The sequence below is a fragment of the Natator depressus genome, chromosome 4, assembly GCF_965152275.1.
Source record: "Natator depressus isolate rNatDep1 chromosome 4, rNatDep2.hap1, whole genome shotgun sequence".
Classification (NCBI taxonomy): domain Eukaryota; kingdom Metazoa; phylum Chordata; order Testudines; family Cheloniidae; genus Natator; species Natator depressus.
The window spans coordinates 91,466,949-91,486,997 of record NC_134237.1 but is presented as its reverse complement, the minus strand read 5'-3'; the positions used below and the strand labels follow the sequence as shown (position 1 = coordinate 91,486,997).

The 20,049-nt window shown below is 42.9% G+C and overlaps 1 protein-coding gene across 4 annotated transcripts in view; it reads right to left on the bottom strand.

Moving 5' to 3' along the window:
• The window catches only part of TEC (tec protein tyrosine kinase), an 87,948-nt gene that overhangs the window by 29,518 nt on the left and 38,381 nt on the right, over window positions 1–20,049 (bottom strand). For 2 of the 4 annotated variants that reach the window (XM_074951448.1, XM_074951446.1), the window contains exons 3-4: window positions 6,109–6,213; window positions 4,875–4,956 (exon numbers count right to left, since the gene is read on the bottom strand). The exons of 1 other annotated variant lie outside the window; for it this stretch is intronic. In XM_074951448.1, the coding sequence (XP_074807549.1) occupies window positions 4,875–4,956; window positions 6,109–6,213 (187 nt within the window). Of the gene's footprint in view, window positions 1–4,874; window positions 4,957–6,108; window positions 6,214–20,049 lie in introns of those variants that run through there. One more of the 4 variants, XM_074951450.1, reaches the window with a different exon arrangement.

Genomic DNA, 20,049 nt, shown 5'->3' with positions numbered 1-20,049 from the left:
TTTCTGCCCCCAGGAACTTTACAAGCTATCTTTTTGTTCTGTGTTTGTACAGAATGTAGCACAACAAGGTCCTGATCTGTCCTGGGCTCCCGGGTGCTACCTCAATACAAATAATTATGGCCCTACCAAATTCATGGCCATGAAAAATGTGTAACGATCATGAAACCTGATCTCCTTCCTGCTAGAACTAGAGCAAGTGGTGCAGGAAGTGAAATGAGATATTATAGGAATAACAGAAACATGGTGGAATAGTAGTCATGACTGGACAACAGGTATTGAAGGGTATGTGCTGTTTAGGAAAGACCGAAATAAGGTAAAGGTGGTGGAGTAGCACTGTATATCAATGATGAGGTAGAATGTAAAGAAATAAGAAGCGATGAAATGGATAAGATAGAGTCCGTCTGGGCAAAAATTACATTGGGGAAGAAAACTATTAGAGCCTCCCCTGGGATAGTGCTTGGGGAATGGTAGTGCTAGTGACTGCCGGGATCTAATTTGGATATGGATAGAGTCCTTTTTAATGTTTTTAATAAAGTAAATACTAATGGAACCTGTGTGATCATGGGAGACTTTAACTTCCCAGATATAGACTGGAGGACGAGTGCTAGTAATAGTAATAGGGCTCAGATTTTCCTAGATGCGATAGCTGATGGATTCCTTCATCAAGTAGTTGCTGAACCGATTAGAGCGGATGCCATTTTAGGTTTGGTTTTGGTGAGTAGTGAGGACCCCATAGAAGAAATGGTTGTAGGGGATAATCTTGGCTCAAGTGATCATGAGCTAATTCAGTTCAAACTGAACGGAAGGATTAACAAAAATAAATCTGCAACTAGGGTTTTTGATTTCAAAAGGGTTGATGTTCAAAAATTAAGGAAATTAGTTAGGGAAGTGGATTGGACTGAAGAATTTGTGGATCTAAAGGTAGAGGAGGCCTGGGATTATTTTAAATCAAAGCTGCAGAAGCTATCAGAAGCCTGCATCCCAAGAAAGGGGAAAAAATTCATAGGCAGGAGTTGTAGACCAAGCTGGATGAGCAAGCATCTCAGAGAGATGATTAAGAAAAAGCAGAAAGCATACGGGGAATGGAAGAAGGGAGGGATCAGCAAGGAAAGCTACTTTGTTGAGGTCAAAACATGTAGGGATAAACTGAGACAGGCTAAAAATCAAGTAGAGTTGGACCTTGCAAAGGGAATTAAAACCAATAGTAAAAGGTTCTATAGCCATATAAATAAGAAGAAAACAAAGAAAGAAGAAGTGGGACCGCTAAACACTGAGGATGGAGTGGAGGTCAAGGCCCAATATCTAAACAAATACTTTGCCTCAGTCTTTAATAAGACTAAAGAGGATCTTAGGGATAATGGTAGCATGACAAATGGGAATGAGGATGTGGAGGTAGATATTACCATATCTGAGGTAGAAGAGAAGCTCAAACAGCTTAATGGGACTAAATCGGGGGGCTGCGATAATCTGCATCCGAGAATATTAAAGGAATTGGCACATGAAATTGCAAGCCCATTAACAAGAATTTTTAATGAATCTGTAAACTCAGGGGTTGTACCGTATAATTGGAGAATTGCTAACATAGTTCCTATTTTTAAGAAAGGGAAAAAAAGTGATCCGGGTAACTATAGGCCTGTTAGTTTGACATCTGTAGTATGCAAGATCCTGGAAAAAATTCTGGAGAAGGTAGTTAAGGACATTGAAGTCAATGGTAAATGGGACAAAATACAACATGGTTTTACAAAAGGTAGATCGTGCCAAACCAACCTGATCTCCTTCTTTGAGAAAGTAAGATTTTTTAGACAAAGGAAACGCAGTGGATCTAATTTACCTAGATTTCAGTAAGGCGTTTGATACTGTGCCACATGGGGAATTATTAGTTAGATTGGATAAGATGGTGATCAATAGGAAAATTGAAAGGTGGATAAGGAATTGGTTAAAGGGGAGACTACAACGGGTCCTACTGAAAGGTGAACTGTCAGGCTGGAGGGAGGTTACCAGTGGAGTTCTTCAAGGATCGGTTTTGGGACCAATCTTATTTAATCTTTTTATTACTGACCTCGGCACAAAAAGTGGGAGTGTGCTAATAAAGGTTTGCGGATGATACAAAGCTGGGAGGTGTTGCCAATTTAGAGAAGGACAGGGATATCCTACAGGAGGATCTGGATGACCTTGTAAACTGGAGTAATAGTAATAGGATGAAATTTAATAGTGAGAAGTGTAAGGTTATGCATTTAGGGATTAATAACAAGAATTTTAGTTATAAGCTGGGGACACATGAATTAGAAGTAACGGAGGAGGAGAAGGATCTTGGAGTATTGGTTGATCATAGGGAGCCACCAATGTGATATGGCCGTGAAAAAAGCTAATGCGGTCTTGAGATGCATCAGGAGAGGTATTTCCAGGAGGGATAAGGAGGTTTTAGTACCGTTATACAAGGCACTGGTGAAACCTCACCTGGAATACTGTGTGCAGTTCTGGTCTCCCATGTTTAAGAAGGATGAATTCAAACTGGAACAGGTACAGAGAAGGGCTACTAGGATGATCCGAGGAATGGAAAACTTGTCTTATGAAAGGAGACTCAAGGAGCTTGGCTTGTTTAGCCCAACTAAAAGAAGGTTGAGGGGAGATATGATTGCTCTCTATAAATATATCAGAGGGATAAATACCGGAGAGGGAGAGGAATTATTTAAGCTCAGTACCAATGTGAACACAAGAACAAATGGTTATAAACTGGCCACCAGGAAATTTAGACTAGAAATTAGACGAAGGTTTCTAACCATCAGAGGAGTGAAGTTTTGGAATAGCCTTCCAAGGGAAGCAGTGGGGGCAACAGATCTATCTGGCTTTAAGATTAAACTCGATAAGTTTATGGAGGAGATGGTATGACGGGATAACATGGTTTTGGTAATTTAAATATTCATGGTAAATAGGCCCAATGGGGTGGGATCTGAGTTACCCAGGAAAGAATTTTCTGTAGTATCTGGCTGATGAATCTTGCCCATATGCTCAAGGTTTAGCTGATCGCCATATTTGGGGTCGGGAAGGAATTTTCCTCCAGGGCAGATTGGAAAAGGCCCTGGAGGTTTTTCACCTTCCTCTGTAGCATGGGGCACGGGTCACTTGCTGGAGGATTCTCTGCTCCTTGAAGTCTTTAAACCACGATTTGAGGACTTCAATAACACAGACATAGGTGAGAGGTTTTTTGCAGGAGTGGTGGGTGAAATTCTGTGGCCTGCGTTGTACAGGAGGTCAGACTAGATGATCATAATGGTCCCTTCTGACCTTAATATCTATGAATCTATGAATCTGGCTACTGTAGGGGAGGAGCAAGTCTGAATGTGCCCCAACTGGGGGCTTCTATCATGGGACGAGCTACAGCTGCTAGTCCCAGCCAGGCTGGGGAGGGACTAGACTTCCTGTTCCCCTGCAGGGGCCGCTCCTGGAGCCAGGCCAGACCCATCTCTGGGAACCTCCCCCGGCTGCAGGAAGCTCCACAGCTGCTAGATGGGAGCCCAGCTTTGAAGGCAGCACAGAAGTGAGGGCGGTTGTCAGCCCCAACCTGGGCGGGAGGCTGTGACTCCATCTGTCAGCCCCTGACCCAGGTGGAGACGCTGCTGGGAAAACCTGGGCATATGGTAACCCCTCCCCCCATACCCGGTGAGTTACCCTCACTTTTGCACTGCTGCTGGCAATGGCACTGGCATTAGAGCTTGGCACCTGGCCAGCAGCTGCTGCTGTCCAGCTGCCCAGCTCTGATGGCAGCGCCCCTGCCAGCAGCAGCAGCACAGCAGTAAGGGTGGCAATCCCACGAGCCCCCCTACAATAGCCTTGCACCACATATACCCACGATCCCCTTTTGGGTTGGGACCCACACAGTTCTAACACTGTGAAATTTCAGATGTAAACATCTGAAATCATGAAACTGATTATTTTTACAATCTTATGACCATGAAATTGACCAAAACGGACCGTGAATTTGGTAAGGTCCTACAGATAATAGACTGTAATACTACTAAGGGGGTACATCTGAAAATCTTTGTCCAGGGTTTCTCAAATGAACCGGGGTTTCTCTTGATCCAAATTTAGGTTGCCAGAATGTGTCAAAGGGTCATATGGGAAGCCCAGGGTGGGAGGGATCCTGCCAAGGAGGATGGAAGGTCCTGGAGGCATGTAGGGGAGGTGATTGCAGAACCCACACTACACTCACCATTCCTGTGGATCCAATCCTGCAGGGCTCCCCACTCCAGACATTGGGACCTGGTGCACAGGGTTGCAGGTCCTCTCAGGTTTATCCTAGCCGCCCCTTGTCATGATGACGGGAGATCATCTGGGCCAAATTTCAGTGAGTGGTGTTGTGACCCCATGCGCCAGGTTGCAGTGCCACTCACATTTGACCGGGATGGCCCCCCATTGGGGCTGGACCAAACCTGAGCTATGCCGCAACCCTGGAGGTCACAACACCCAGAGCAGGGAGCCAAGCCCAGCCAGCCCCACAGAATATGAGTCACAGGAGTTACCATGGTGTGCTTGTTTGGTATTAAATTATGTTAGTACTAGTATTATGTTAATGTACACTGCATGTTGTGGCTAAGAAATATTTAATAAATCCGATATTTTTACACATTGTTCAATTACGACGGTGCAAATCAAGAATAATTTCAGTGACATCATTGAGGTTACTTCATATTTACAGAGGCATGACTGAAGCAGAATGTTGTAGTGTATGATATAAACCAATGCAGAATCTGTCCCAATACATATATAAGCCATTAAACAAACAGCATACAAGTTTGTGCTTGATATTTTCTAGTTCAAGCAATTGCCTTGCCTCTTAAAGGCTTCACATATTAACCTTAAGAAGTTGTCTTTACCTTCCTTAAGATTCCTCACCCACTGATCCCTGCTGTGTGCATTGGGCGCAAAAATGTAAAGTGTATTAGCATCATATACAATCTGAAAATAAATCAAATGAAATATAAATAACGTTTATATGGCAATAATTTTAAACTTGATTCTTAGTAAATACCATCTAGTATAAAACATATATTTCTTGGCTAACAGGCTCAGCAAAACTAACAAATCTGTATTCATCAGCCAAAATGAGTGAAATGCAAAAAGCATAAATGGTGAAAAATTAGACTTAAAAATTCTTTCACTTTTAATAATCTAAATTGCTGTTGATAGGACAAATAAGGAATTTTAAATTATATGTTATAGTCACAGTGTTCCTTTAACCATTTGCTTGGCAATTTCTTTTGTTTATTCTTCACCCTGGGGTTTTCTTTTAAAAAAAAAATTACCTAGTGTCATTTTGTAATTAAACATCCCTCTGTACATGTCACTTTACAACTTCTTATGATTCCATATTGCCCTAGATAACTTCTTGCACTGTCTCCTTCATCTGCATTGGCATTTTTAATTTTTCTTGCTTTCATTGGTAAAAAGTAGGCATTGCTGTTAGGCAGAAGAGGCCAGATTCTCAGTTATACTAGTTAAAATCCAGAGTAATCTGGCTAGGATTAAAACAACGAGAAGTCCGGTGGCACCTTAAAGACTAACAGATTTATTTGGGCATAAGCTTTCGTGGGTAAAAAACCCACTTCTTCAAATGTGAAGAAGTGGGTTTTTTACCCACAAAAGCTTATGCCCAAATAAATCTGTTAGTTTTAAAGTGCCACTGGACTCCTTGTTGTTTTTGTGGATACAGACTAACGCAGCTACCCCTCTGATACTTCACTAGGATTTACACTGTTGCAAACGAGAGAGAATCTGACCCAAAATAATTTGTTTAAACTTTTCCCTTCTGAGCCCTTTCCTTCCATTGTGAAATTAAATGAAGTAAACAAATTTTCTGAATTATTCCAAAACATATGTTGAATTTAAAAACCTAAATGGACCTGATTCTCCCTGACACTAGTGTCAATTGGGTTAGCTACACTGAAATTATTTAAAACAGGTGTAAGTGAGAGAGAAATCAGGCCTGGTATCTGAAGACAGTTCATTAAAATCATCAGAAGCAAACTACAAGATAAATAACAAATACAAAATAACTGAGCTATGTTGAAAAACAGAGTATTACATTTTAAATAAACCAAATTAACTTACCTGAAATGGATATTTATTTTGACAGGGAATAATGGCACCATCATTCTTCACAATTTCAACACACTTGATTTTAGCAATATCAACAGATCCCTTTCTGTATTTTTTCTGTTTTAAAAAAAACCAAGCCATATGTGATCCATTGTGAAGCAAAAAAGAAATGTGCTGTAGGGTTGCACCACCAGAGATTATGCACCTGTTGCAGGAGTGACTGAGGTTCTGTGGCTTGTGATGCATAGGAGGTCAGACTAGATGACCATGGTGATCCATGGTGGTCTTAAAGTCTATGAGTCTGTAATCATGTACTCTTTGGATCACATGACCTTTTCCATAGCCAGCTGTGTTGAAGAATATAAAATTTAAGGTTCTTCGCTTTAAATAATTTGATTCAAACTACTATAAAGAAAGCAAAGATTCACAGAGCAATTACAGTCCAGGCAGTGTCCCTCTGAATATTTGTACAATCAGTGAACAGAACAGATGCAAAACTCTGTAGGTTAAACACCTGTAGTTTTATGATACTGTAATCTAAGGGCTTGTCTACATGAACATACTGTTCACAGCAAATTGAAATCTACCCTGCTTTGAAACGTGAACAGATTGAAGTACATTAGGGAACTTTTAGTGTGTGGCAGCAGGGGTCACAGGGACACTTTGTGTGTGGCAGGTTAGTGCAGAATAGATTTACATCCCAGTTTGCCATGAACTAAGTGTTGGTGTAGACAAGCCCGCAGTGAAAAAAAACTTGAAAGTTTTATTTTACTCTATAGCATTCTGTAAGACATTTGTTCAATAAACTCAAAGACACTACTTTCCAAGAGTTCAACTCTCCAAAGCAAGAATACATATTTATGCTTTTTTTTGAAGTTGTCTCCTTACAGAAGAACTATATACCAGCAGGGTCACTCTAGAAGAAAAGAGTCTCCGGGCTTAATTCTGCTACTATAGTAAATTGTGAGTAGTTAACAGAGTTACACAAGTGTAAAACTGATGTAAAAGTAAGAGTAGCATCTAGCCTCAGTACAAGTAGTTTAAGAAATATCTCTTATAGACCTTAGAGTATACACATATAAACCTGCTGTATCCTCAACCCTAGTATGAACTGAAGGGAAAGGATTGGGCCACATGTCATTCTGGGAGAGGCAGAGACTTGGTTCTGTGTTTAGCTCGTAGAGTACTATAGCCTATAGGATCTAGCAGCTGAAGAGCTTTCAGCACTTCCCACTACATCATGATGTGCACGTGTCATTCATTACCGTGTATCTGAGCAGGCTTGGTTTATCCAGCTCACTAATTAAAATGCTTTAAACCAGGAACTATTTTAATATGTATCTGTGCAGTACCCACCAAAGTGGGGGTACCTGATCTATTTGGAGTCTCTGGGTGTTATAGTCATCAAAATAATACAAAGTTTTTGTGATGTAACTTTGTTAAAAGAATTTTAAGGTTGCCAAGTCAAACATTCAAAAGTTATGAAATGCCAAAATTAAGGGTGCCTGTGCAGTCTTAATTCACCCCACATAGTATTTTCTCTACAGAACCCTTGCCTCATTCAATGAATAAGTAGTTATTCAAAATATTTTTATCCTCCTCATTCAGTGTGTGGCTCTAGGCATTATTTACCACACACCATTCAAACCCTGAACCAAATGGAATATTTTTAATAAAAAGCTGCAGAAAACTGCTTTTCCTGACTCAGAAGTCACCAGGAAATATGCCTAGGTGTGCACAAAGATGACAGCAATTATGAAAGAGATGGCAAATGACAGTATGAACTGCCTAGCAGAAAGCATGCATCATTCCTCGTTTATTCTAGCCACCGATGGCAGCAATGAAGCAGGCATCAGCAAACTGCTCCCACTCGTTATTCAACATTTTGATGACAGCAAAGGTAAAGTGATCATCTTGTTGCTGTACAGGTTGGGAATTAAAGCTTTTGAATTAAAATATGGAGGCCAGGAAAATCCCTTTGTTAAACACTTTGACTTTTGGAAGTGACAATGCTTCTGTCATGATGGTCTTGCACAAGAGTATTGTAGCATTTATTTGAGAGCAACATTATCTGCTTTTCTTGTGGGTTGCCCATGTCACATGTGCACACCACGGCTGAGAGAAGTGTGAAGTCCTCACCTGCCACCACAGATGAACTCCTGATTGATATCTACTGTTATATTGACAAGAACACCAAGCATCACTCGGAGCTCATTTTGTCAGAAGCTGTCCTACGTAGAGGTCCATAAGATACTGAAGCACACACTGGCTGTCACTTGGCCTATGTCTGACTCGGCTCATCCAGCAGTGGGAACTACTGACCACATTCTCCGGCTGAAGCAGCTAAGTCCAAAGGAGTTCATTCATGCAGCACCAAGTGCAAGTCTATGCTTGTCAATCTGCACCGTCCTCCTTTGCAGCAACATAAAACTGACACAGGTGCCAATAAGTCGTGTGCTAAGGTGACAAGCCAACAAAACCAGACTATAAGTGACAACCTATTGAAAATCATACAGAGCAGAGATCAGCAACACCAGCAAAAACCAATCAGGTGTAGCCATCATCAACCGCCAGTCATCAATGTCAAAACCATCACTGCAAAACAGGGATCATCCAAAAAGATCATCACGACAGCAAGCCTACAGAGCAGGTTGCTGATGCCAAACATGACAAATTAACGAAACTGACATCGGACGCCATCACTGTGCTGAAACAAACTGCAGAACTTGGCATTGAAATTTTTTGTGGTAATATAAGACACTTACTGATTTTTTCACAAACAAATTTTATTGCCTATTTTTTGACTACATGATCCTGATCTCTGACAAATTAAACACATCAAATGCAAAAAGAGGAATCTCTGATTCAGATACCAAGATAACAGCTGTTCAGTCTTCTGAACGAACTTCTTGTCAGATTACCAAGTCATTAGTGATTGTAGAAGCAAAGCGAAGTAGAGTACAACCTCACTTCTAATCAGAAGGCTGGCAAGGATATTATGACACATGATTTTATCAGAGACAACTCAGACACTCAGCAGTCATCAAGTCCTACTTCTCTTTCAGAGAACACTGTGAGGCTGATAGACATAGACTTGGAGCCATTCTTCTATTCAGTTCATTGGTACCACCGAGAGGTGGACACATACATAGCGCAGAAACTGCTTCTGCTTGATCCTATACTACAACATGCAGAAGTAGCTAACATTGCATTCAGAATGATGGCTACATACAATGATACTGCATTCTTCGTGCAGCACCTTCCATCTCTGCTGAAGGATCAATTTCAGCAAGACACAAAGCAGGAGCTCGGTACCAGGTTGATAACATGCCATCATCTGTTCTGACATGCATCAGTTGTGATAAACAGCAGCATATCATATTGCAGATAATGGACACTATGATGTTCTGGCCTGGATAATGAAAGTAACCCTTCCAATACCTAACAGGAACTCTGACTCGGAAAGAGTATTTTCCCTCGTGTGCAAGAACAAACTGAATTCAGATCAAATCTTGGTGATAAAGGTTTGGAATCACTGATGATCACCAAAGCGGACATACTCGGTCAACCCTGCCACTTGAGAAATCCAGACAAGATAATCCTGTGAAAGGCCAAGCAAGCAACCTGTATGGTGCTTGCAAAGGAGTTGCCAATATCATGGTTGGAACTGGTCATGGCTATTGATGTTACTAAGTAAAAAGTTACTTCAGCTTGTATCACTTTTGTTATTACTACAATATGCACAGAAATGCACTGCAACCTTTCAAGCACCTACCCCAGACTCCTATCTGTATTTGGCTTCGCACCTTTGGCACTTGCACTGGTCCAAAAAACTTCCCTAATTTTTTTCATAAACATCTCTAAAAGTCTCAGAGCAAGGCTGGCATTTCTGGATTCTCAACTGTCCACTAATTTTGCTTGCCCAACATGAAACAACTAGACATTAATTTCCATAGTGCTTAACATTTTTATAACACATATATTCAAAGGACAGTGTCTACAGACTCCAGGTGCAGTTATGAGTGCTCAGCATTTCTGCAAATCTGGCCCCAAATGTCTCACATTTGGCACCCAGAAAATGATTAGTGGCCAACTGTAAACGTTCTGATTTAAGTGGCTTGTCCAGCATAGAAACTTTGTGGCAGAGGCAGGGACAGAATCCAGTTCTCCATGGTCTAATTAAATTTCCTTTAACCATCAAACTATCCGTCTCTTCCTGCTGTTCCCTGCCTCATTCACTACACACCTTCGAACTTCTACAAAAAAATGATGGAGGGCTCATACCAAGTCTCATTTGTTGCACAACCCTGATTCATTCCCAGAGTATGATGCATCCTGTGCCCTGACAGGCAGGTGTCCAGTAAAAAAATAATATTTTTATCATATAATTAAATATTATGTTATGCGTATGCACAAGGGGACCAAATTAAGGTTGCATGGGCAACCTTAGGTATGAATTTCCTAACTTTTGTGTGGTTGACTACCAACCTTAATGTAGTTTATTGCATGCAATTTCCTAATTTCAAACAAACAAACAAACAAACAAAAGAAAAACTGAAATTCTGTCATATAGAACAATTCTGATCCCCCTCTTGGGTCATCAGCAGGTTTAGATCTTTGTAATTAGTATCAAAGGTTTGGATCTTTAAGTTCACTGCACAGATCTCTACCACTTGAGCTAACAGAGCAACTGGTAGTAGTAGTAGGCAGTTATCCTATGTGTCTGTGGTCCCCAAACTTTTTATGTGGTGCATCCCTGACCTGTAATGTAATCTGTCTGCACACACACCCCGGGAGCAGGGCTGAGGCCACAGCCAGGAGCAGGGTCAAGGCTGGGGCTGGGGCCAGAGCTGCAGCCGGCGTCATGGAGCCGTGGCTGGGGCTGGGGCTGGGGCCACGGCCAGAGCTGCAGCCAGGGCCATGGAACCATGGCCAGGGCTGAGACTGTGGCCAGGAGAGGAGTCAGGGGCCGGGAGCAGGGCTTGTGGCCGGGGGCAGGAGCCAGGAGCCGGGGGGAGTCGTGGCTGAGAATGGAGCCAGGGCCAGGAGCAGGGGCCATGGCTGAGGGCCGAGGCTGGGTCCAAGCCACAGTCGGGAGCCAAAGCTGGGGCCTTGATTGGGGTCAAGGCTGGGGCCAGAGCCAGAGCAGAGCTGCGGGCAGATTGGGGCTGGGCGGCACTCCCTCCCTGCTCCCCGTTGGGGCTGGCCCAGGCCCCCCCAAATGTTCCTCTTCACCCCCCATCCACAGTTTGGGGACCGCTGCTCTATGTGGATCAGGCAATAGTAGGGATGAGACACACACTGTTGCCAGAGGGTTTCACAGCTATTTGTTAACAGCAAAGGAAGATAGGGACTCAGGACTCCTGGGTTCAATTCCAGGTTCTGGAGAGGGATGTGATCTGGTAGTTACAGACACCTCTGTCTTTCTATCCACCACTAATGCCCCCTGATTCTTGCCCCCTTCCCTTCTGTTCCTGCTGTCTTCCCCACACTCATTGTCTGTATACACCCCAGACTCCTCCCCACCCTCCCCTTTTGCTCCTGTCCAACCCCACCAGCTCCTGTCCCCAACTTTCTCCTGTGTCCTACTGCTCCTCCTTGCTTACGGTTTCTGCCACCCCTCCCCTCTGCTTCTTCCCATTGTCTAACTTCTGGAGGCCCCTTTCCTCATGTCCACATCCACCCATTCTTCACCCCTCTGCATTCTAAATCAGGCTGATTCTTCCTCACTGCTTGGGTGACAACAATGAGGGCACTGAAAGGACAGGAGAGACAATTTCCCTACTCTCAGTTCTGGTGCCTAGCACCACATTGATCCAGAGAACCATTGCAGGAAAAGTCCTGCTTAGCCCCTGCAGCCTTAGGCTGACCATTGAAGCATGCTAAGTTGGTCTGTGGGGTGGTCTGCAAATAGGAGCTGTGAGGGGCTGGAGCATGCTCAGTGCACACAGAATCTTCTCAGAATTTAGCAGCAAAACCCTAAGTCTCTGCTGAGTATGTGTGAACTGAATTTTTTCAGGGGTCCATATCTTGGCCAAATTTGGATGGTTTTTCATGGGAACAGAAAAAGGCACATCCCTAGCAGAGAGTCCACACCTACAGCTAAATTTCAAGTCCCTGTTCCATAGCATGGAGGGGCTACAGCATCTAAAAAAATAATTCAGTTCATTTGTTAACATGGGCAAAACAACATATTGTCCCTAATTTCATTATCAGAAATGGCTGGAACACTTTTGCTAAAATTTTCACAACAAATTCAGCCTGAGGCAGACACCTGGCATGGAAAATTTGATCCTGAATCGTTAAAGTTTGGCAAAATTATAAGCAACTGAAAACAGTCTCTTAATGGGAAGTGTAAGGTAACCTTAACTAGAGGCGTCACTACCTGTACCACATACAATAAATGATAACTGTAACAGTTATATACTCATGGAAAACCTGAAGGCCTAAGACACCCTTTTAATACCCTGTTACTTTTAGTCTGCTAGCAGTTACAAAGAAAGCAGGAAGAGAAATTGTGTCTCAAAAGCTTATGCTTCAGTGGCCAGGCATCAGGAAGAATGACAGGATGTTTAAGTCCAGATAAATCTATAAATATTCTACAACAAAGACAAACAAGTTTTTTTCTCAACATTAAAAAAACAGAATTAGGCACATTAGTAATCTCAACTTTCAGTACAGAAAGACAGATAGTGACACTATTACATTTTTTACTACAAAGCTGCCGGACTCCAGTATCCTTTACAGTATTGAGAAATACTTTGCACTTAGCAAAACCTGGGATTTTTTTTTTTTACCAGGAAGTTGTTTTTAACAATTCTTTATTATTTATATCAGCATCCCACCTGCCCTCTCTGTCACTGAACTGTACTGTCCATATGAACACGTTTATTAGTGTGAATGACAAAAAATAATTTGTTGAATCATGTAACACCTGGTACAGAAACAATCTCTGATAGATACTTTGTAATGGTCCTTTTTACAGGTTTTAACTGTACTACCAAACTATTTCAGCTTGACAACTGACAGACCAGTCAAATTAGAATGTTAGGGCCTGAATCTACAAACACTATAAGTCATAGTGATCAAAATGTTATGTAATTCTGGTGAAACAAATGGGCTAGGTTGCCCCTCTAGATCTGTGTGTGCATAACAAGGACTCTTTGCATACACATCTCTTCGCTTTGAAAGAGAAGCTTACCCATGGCCCTGGTACCATACACCTATTCTTCTGTACCCTGCAGAGGCCTCTCTGCCCTGTTTGGGTTCTTGCTAGGGGTGTTTGGGTGATCTGGGTGAAAGCCTAGAACAGAGGTGGGCAAACTACGGCCCGCGGGCCACATCTGGCCCGCAGGACCGTCCTGCCTGGCCCCTGAGCTCCCGGCCCCTCCCCCGCTGTCCCTCCTCCCCCGCAGCCTCAGTGCACCGCGCTGCCAGTGCTCTGGCCCGCCGCTCTTGCTGGGCAGCATGGTGGCATGGCTGGCTCCGGCATGGTAAAGGGGCGGGGAGCAGGGAGTCCCGGGGGGGCAGTCAGGGGACAGGAAACAGGGGGGGTTGGATGAGTTGGGGGTTCTGGGGGGGGCAGTCAAGGGGCAGGGGGTGGTTTGATGGGGTGGAGGTTTGGGGGTGGTGGTCAGGGGACGGGGAACGGGGGGGTTGGATAGGCGTGGGAGTCCCGGGGGGCCTGTCAGGGGTCGGGGGTGTGGATAGGGGTTGGGGCAGTTGGGTTGGATAGGGGGTGGGGTCCCGGGGGGCAGTTAGGGGCGAGGGTCCCAGGAGGGGGTGGTCAGGGGTCGGGGGTGTGGATAGGGGTTGGGGCAGTCGGGGACAGGAAGAAACGGGGGTTGGATAGGGGGTGGGATCCCGGGGGGACAGTTGGGGCGGGGGTCCCAGGAGGGGGCGGTCAGGGGACAAGGAGCTGGGGGGTTGGATGGGTCAGGGATTCTGAGGGGGGCAGTCAGGGGGTGGGAAATGGGAGGGGACAGATGGGGGCGGGGGCCAGGCTGTTTGGGGAGGCACAGCCTTCCCTACCCGGCCCTCCATATAGTTTTGCAACCCCGATGTGGCCCTCAGGCCAAAAAGTTTGCCCAGCCCTGGGCTAGAAGGATATATACTGTTTTTCTTCTTTGGCCTCATGGAAATTCCTTGAAGAAGATGATACAGCCTGAGACTGTATTATCTTTTCCGGGAGAACTCTCCCTCCCTTCTGTGAACTCCTTCACACCAATCTGGCACTCAATGGATGTGCAAAAGGAGTGTAAATGATATGTCAACGCAACTGCAGCAGGATAAGTATCTAACCTCACGGGGTAAGAGAAAACTGCCTCTGCAGATAAACGCCTTACGTCACTACCTGTGCCACCTATAATAAATGGTTGCATTTCCTGATTTACCACATTTTACCATTTCAGCATCTAGGTTACTCAGTTTACACATCCACTGTGTGCCAAACCAATCCAAGTAATTTGCACTGCTTTATCACTTGACCATAATTTAATGTTTTGGAAATGATAAAAACACTGGAAAAAATTAAATGTGGGGAATTAAATCTGAATTCCCTCCTCTCTGGCTCAAAATATTCCTTCAACAACAAGACTTATTAATTAGTGGCCACCAACTTCCAAAGTGCAAGTTTGCTACTCTATTTCCCCTCAGCTTCGCAGACCACTAAACCTCTTTGCGGTGAAGTAGAAGAGAGTGACTTAATACAAATGCAGTAATTGGCTACTACATTTTATACCTGTCCCCACTTATGAAGCTCTCCTTTATAATGCTATACTTCAGACACAGTCTCCTTGGCTCCTAGCCATGAGAACCCACTCATGAACATTCTTTTTCATATGTGACCCTCTATTACAAAAGAAATGAAATTGCTCTTTTAATTAGTTTTCTAATTAGAGAGTTGCACTATTTGAATAAAATCCTTTTAGAGATTGGCACAATTAATCCTGTGTCCATTGAACTTTAATATTAAAACAGTAGCTTTACTTTAAAAAAATTAAAGCTGCATATGGTGGTTGCTAAATGTAGAGAGTGCAATCTGTCTCCAGTTATAGCCAATGGGAAAACTCTCACTGAAGTCAGAGACAGCGTGAGTAGCCCCACAGTATAAGTCCCTTATAAATCATTATTCGTCTAGATCTAAATGGGAAACTTACTCTTAAAACACTGCAGAGTTAAAGACAATATTAGACACCTTTTCCTTCCCTCCTGATAAGATAATGGACTTTCTGAAAAAGAGACCTATTGTTCCATTAGTTTTTATGCAGAAGTTCCCATTAGCTTCAGGCAGGAGTTTTGAGTAATTAATACCTTGATAAGGCCTCAGGACATGTTCTTATGCATTTCCTGAGACTCTCACACTGTAGCCGCAGGTTATAACCACATTGGATGAAATCTTGATCCCTCTGAAATCAATGGCAAAACTCCTGTTGACTTCAGTGGGGCCAGAATTTAGCCCCCCTATAAGTTAAACTGGGAGCATTACCTCACGGCACCTTTGATCTCCCATTTACTTCTGCAGTATACTATCATGCTTCCAGCCAAAATTTTTAAATCTTGACTAAACTTTGAAAGCATTTATGAGGCTAAAGAAACTAACTGCTTTGACCACGGCATAAAACAAGAGAACAAGAATTCTAGGTCACATTGCTAATTTTCTCTCACCACAAAACTCAGCAACCTTCACCACAAAAATATCCTCCACCAGAACTCAGTCAGATCTTCTGACCTGCACTAGTAGAGAGAACTCAAAGCATTCATGATTTCGTTGTTTTCCTGCTTACTTTCAATTCTTGAAAAAAACATTAATTTAATTAAAAACTTAATTTTAAAATAACCAAAACATCTACTTTCTAATAAAATCAGAAATTCAAAGTAATATTTTTAGATTGTCAAGTCAAATCCAGCCTATCATGGAAGTGAGTGAAAAGTCAGTGCTGCCAAATGCTTGTTCATAGACCTAAGAATAATGAGTTTATTTTTCTCAGTACTGGCAACCTAATCATGGACACAAGTAGGTCCAATTCATCTAGTTTTAATTCTCTCATCTTCTATACACAATAATTTCCACTTTATATTTTATGTGTATTGTTATGTTGGGGTGAGGGAAGTAAGCATTGCTGGTTACTGTTAGTCTGAGGAACTCAGCTGGGACAAACCATGCGTTAAGCTAGTCACAAAGTTTGTCTCAGAGGTATGAGAGAATCATTAGGAATATTAATTCAAGACATAAGGTGGACTCAGAGTAACTACCGTTAGTGTGATAGTGGTGAACTTTGTATTTTAGAGAACCCATTTGTAAATGGATAATCGCAGGAACCACTTAATATTCATTTTAGAGTTTGGTACAAGTAATGAGATGACTGGAATTTATGTTAGATTTGTAATAATTAGCAGACAACTCAGATTGCATATGGGCACTTTTTATGGTTTTAAATAAAAAGAAAATACAAATAAATATTACTCATTCACATTAAAAACATAGATTTTCAAAGAATAGTTTTGAATAGCTAATGTGTTTTGTAACTTGGACTTAAAAAGTCAAACAGGCATAAGGGACAGATGCTTTCTGGGACATGTGATCAGGACACACTGAACTGATTATGTGAGAGAGGGGGCTTTTTATTGCCAGGCTTTAGGCTGGACATTATTCCATGGTTATCTAACCAAGTTTGGTGCCAGTCTAATGATGCTCTTCCTGGTCTAACATTTGCTCTATATATTACATCATTATAAGACTGTTGTACTACTGTACATATACAGTATCTCTGTCCAGTAAGATATAATGAGCTAAGATAATTATGGAGTAAAATATTATCTGCCAACATAGGTGACAGTAGTGAAACAAATATCTCTGTTTTCAAGACCTCTACCTCCATCATTGGGCCAACTTCCATCACATATGGTGGAATGATTGCTATTTGACTTGGTTCCTTTAGGGCCAAAGAGACTACTACAGTTTCACCTAACTTCCTTTATGAAGTAGGATGAGAGTTCCTCCTAGTATGAGGTCCAAAGGTCTGCAGCTGGCTAAGAATACTCAGGGTTTGTTAGACTGTCAACTATCCAGAATAGTTCCACGGGTCAAGATTTAGCAGTTTCAATCAATGATTCCTTAACTCCGACCCCACCTCCAGGGGAGAGCTTGGGAGTCACCTGTTTGAAATCAGTGTGAACAAGCACTCGGGTTACTCACCTTCTTGTAACTGCTGTTCTTCGAGATGTGTTGTTCACATCCATTCCAATACCCACCCTACTTCCCCTTTTTCGGAGTAGCCAGCAAGAAGGAACTGAACGGGGATTGGGTCGGCAGGGTCATATATTGAGTGCCATGAAGGCGTCACCCCCGGGAGCTCCCTAGTCGACCCGATGTGAGCTGCTAAGGGAAAAAATTTCTGACGACCGTGCACACGACATGCGCACACCTGATTGGAATGGATGTGAACAACACATCTCAAAGAACAAGTTACAAGAAAGTGAGTAAATGTTTTTTACAATATCCCTGATGTCTTCCTCTGTCCTCTGGTGTCCGTGCCTTGTCGTGGCAGGACAGCTTGCATACTCTAACAATCCCCAAAGTCTGTGTCGGCGGGGGCTTTCTGCTCCTGGTAGGTTCAACCATGCCGGATTGGTCTGTCGGGGAGGGGACTGACAAAACAGACACTCTGGTCCTCCAGGTTGGGGGTTAGGCACAGAGCTAACAACCCTGTCCCGTAAAAAACAAAATATGTTACGGAAACAGCAACAGAGAAATGAACCATTACTATGTGTGATGGCCTTTAGGAGTCTATGAGCTGTATGACTGCCAGTGGTGAAAGCCAAAAGGAAGCCACTGGCATGAAGACTGAAGTGCTCAACACCAAGATAAAAACCAGACTTGGTTTTTGGAACGTACGGACAATGTATGAAGCAGGGAAGCTAGCTCAGGTCACAGCAGAGATGAGATGCTACAGCTTACACATCCTGGGTGTCAGCGAGAGCAGATGGACAGGATCAGGCATATTCAGCCTTGGGAGAAACTTTGCTGTTTTCTGGACGGGATGATGGACAACACCACAAGGGTGTTGCCATCCTTTTGAAGAAGGGAGTGGAGCATTCCCTGCTTGAATGAAAATCCATCAGCGGCAGACTTATGAGAGCCAGACTGAAGGGGAAACATAATATCACCCTGATTCAGTGTTATGCTCCGACAAATGACAGTGATGAAGAAGTAAAGGGCAAACTCTACCTTGCACTAAAGGTGGAGTTAGAGAGAGTACCACGCCACAACCTAACTATCGTCATGGGAGACCTGAATGCCAAGGTCGGTAAGGACAAAACAAACAACGACAGAGTAATGGGAAAACATGGGTGTGGCACTATGAATGAAAACAGAGAAAGGTTTCTTGATTTCTGTAATATGAATGACTTGGTCATCAGCAGAACCCTATTTGAACATCGTGAAATTCACAAGCTGACATGATGTTCTCCAAATGGCAGAGATAAGAACCAGATTGACCATATTGTGATCAATGGCAAATGGCAACGCTCACTGACAGATGTGAAAGTGAGAAGGGGTGCAGATGTTGGCAGCAAGACAGTCTCCATCAAGCTAAAACTGAGAAGTGTGAGTCCACCAAACAAGGGACATAGACGTTATGATATTGACAAGCTAAAGTCGCTTGAAATACAGAAAGCCTTTGTTCTGCAGTTAAAGAACATGTTTCAAGCACTTGAAGACCATAATGAAGAGGAGGGGAATGCAGATGAGGAGATCAACAAGAAGTGGGACAAAGTAACAGCAATTTATAAACAGAGCAGTGAAGCCTGTCTAGGCTACAGGCAGAAGAGAAGGAAAGAGTGGATTACACCCAGCACATGGAATGCCATAGAAACCAGATGATCCCTGAAGAAAAAAGTTTTAGACAAAATCCCAGAAGCTAAAGGATAAATACCATTAGCAGAATAGCAAGGCACACCAGGAGGCCAAACGGCTTGTGAGAGCGGACAAATGGCATTATATTGATAATCTGGCAACACAAGCAGATGAATCAGCTGCTTGTGGTGAACAAGGAACTGTCTACAAAATGATGCGGCTTATCAGGGGTAAACAGCAGACACCAGCAAACACTCTCATCAGGAACAAACAAGGACCACCTACTAACAACCCAAAAAGAACAACAAATGCACTGGACAGAGCATTTCAAAGAATTGCTGAACAAGGAGCCACCTAAAGAGGAAGCAAACATCCAGGAGGCAGAAGAAGATCTTGATATCAACACAGACACCCCAACAAAGGAAGAGATCATTCAAGCCATCAAATCCTTTAAAAAATGGGAAAGCTCCTGGCAAGAATAACTTGAATGCAGAATTGTTCAAGGTAAATCCTAAATTAGCAGCATCTATCCTGGCCCCTCTATTTACATCAGTCTGGGAAAGGGAAAAAGTGCCAGATGAGTGGACCAATGGGGTTATAGTGAAGATACCAAAGAAAGGACCTCTCAGTGATTGTAATAACTGGCATGGTGTCACACTTTTTATCTGTGCCAAGCAAAGTATTCTGTAAAATCATAGTCCAGCATATATCAGAGACAGTTGATAGCATTCTCAGAAAAGAGCAGTCTGGTTTTCGGAAAGGGTGTGGATGCACAGACCAGATCGTCACTCTATGAAACATAACAGAACAGTGCTTAGAATGGCAACGGCAACTCTACATAAGTTTCATACACTTTGAGAAGGCTTTTGATAACATTCACAGGACCAGCCTATGGCGCATTCTGCGGGCATATGGAGTTCCTTTCCATATAATCAATGTCATCAAAAGCTTCTATTTCAACTTTACATGTAGTGTTGATCACAGTGAGCTCAGTTTTGAAGTCAAAACAGGAGTACATCAAGGGTGTGTCATGTCTGCAGTCCTCTTCAACATTGCCATCAACTGGGTAATGCGGCGTACAACAGAAGACATGCCAA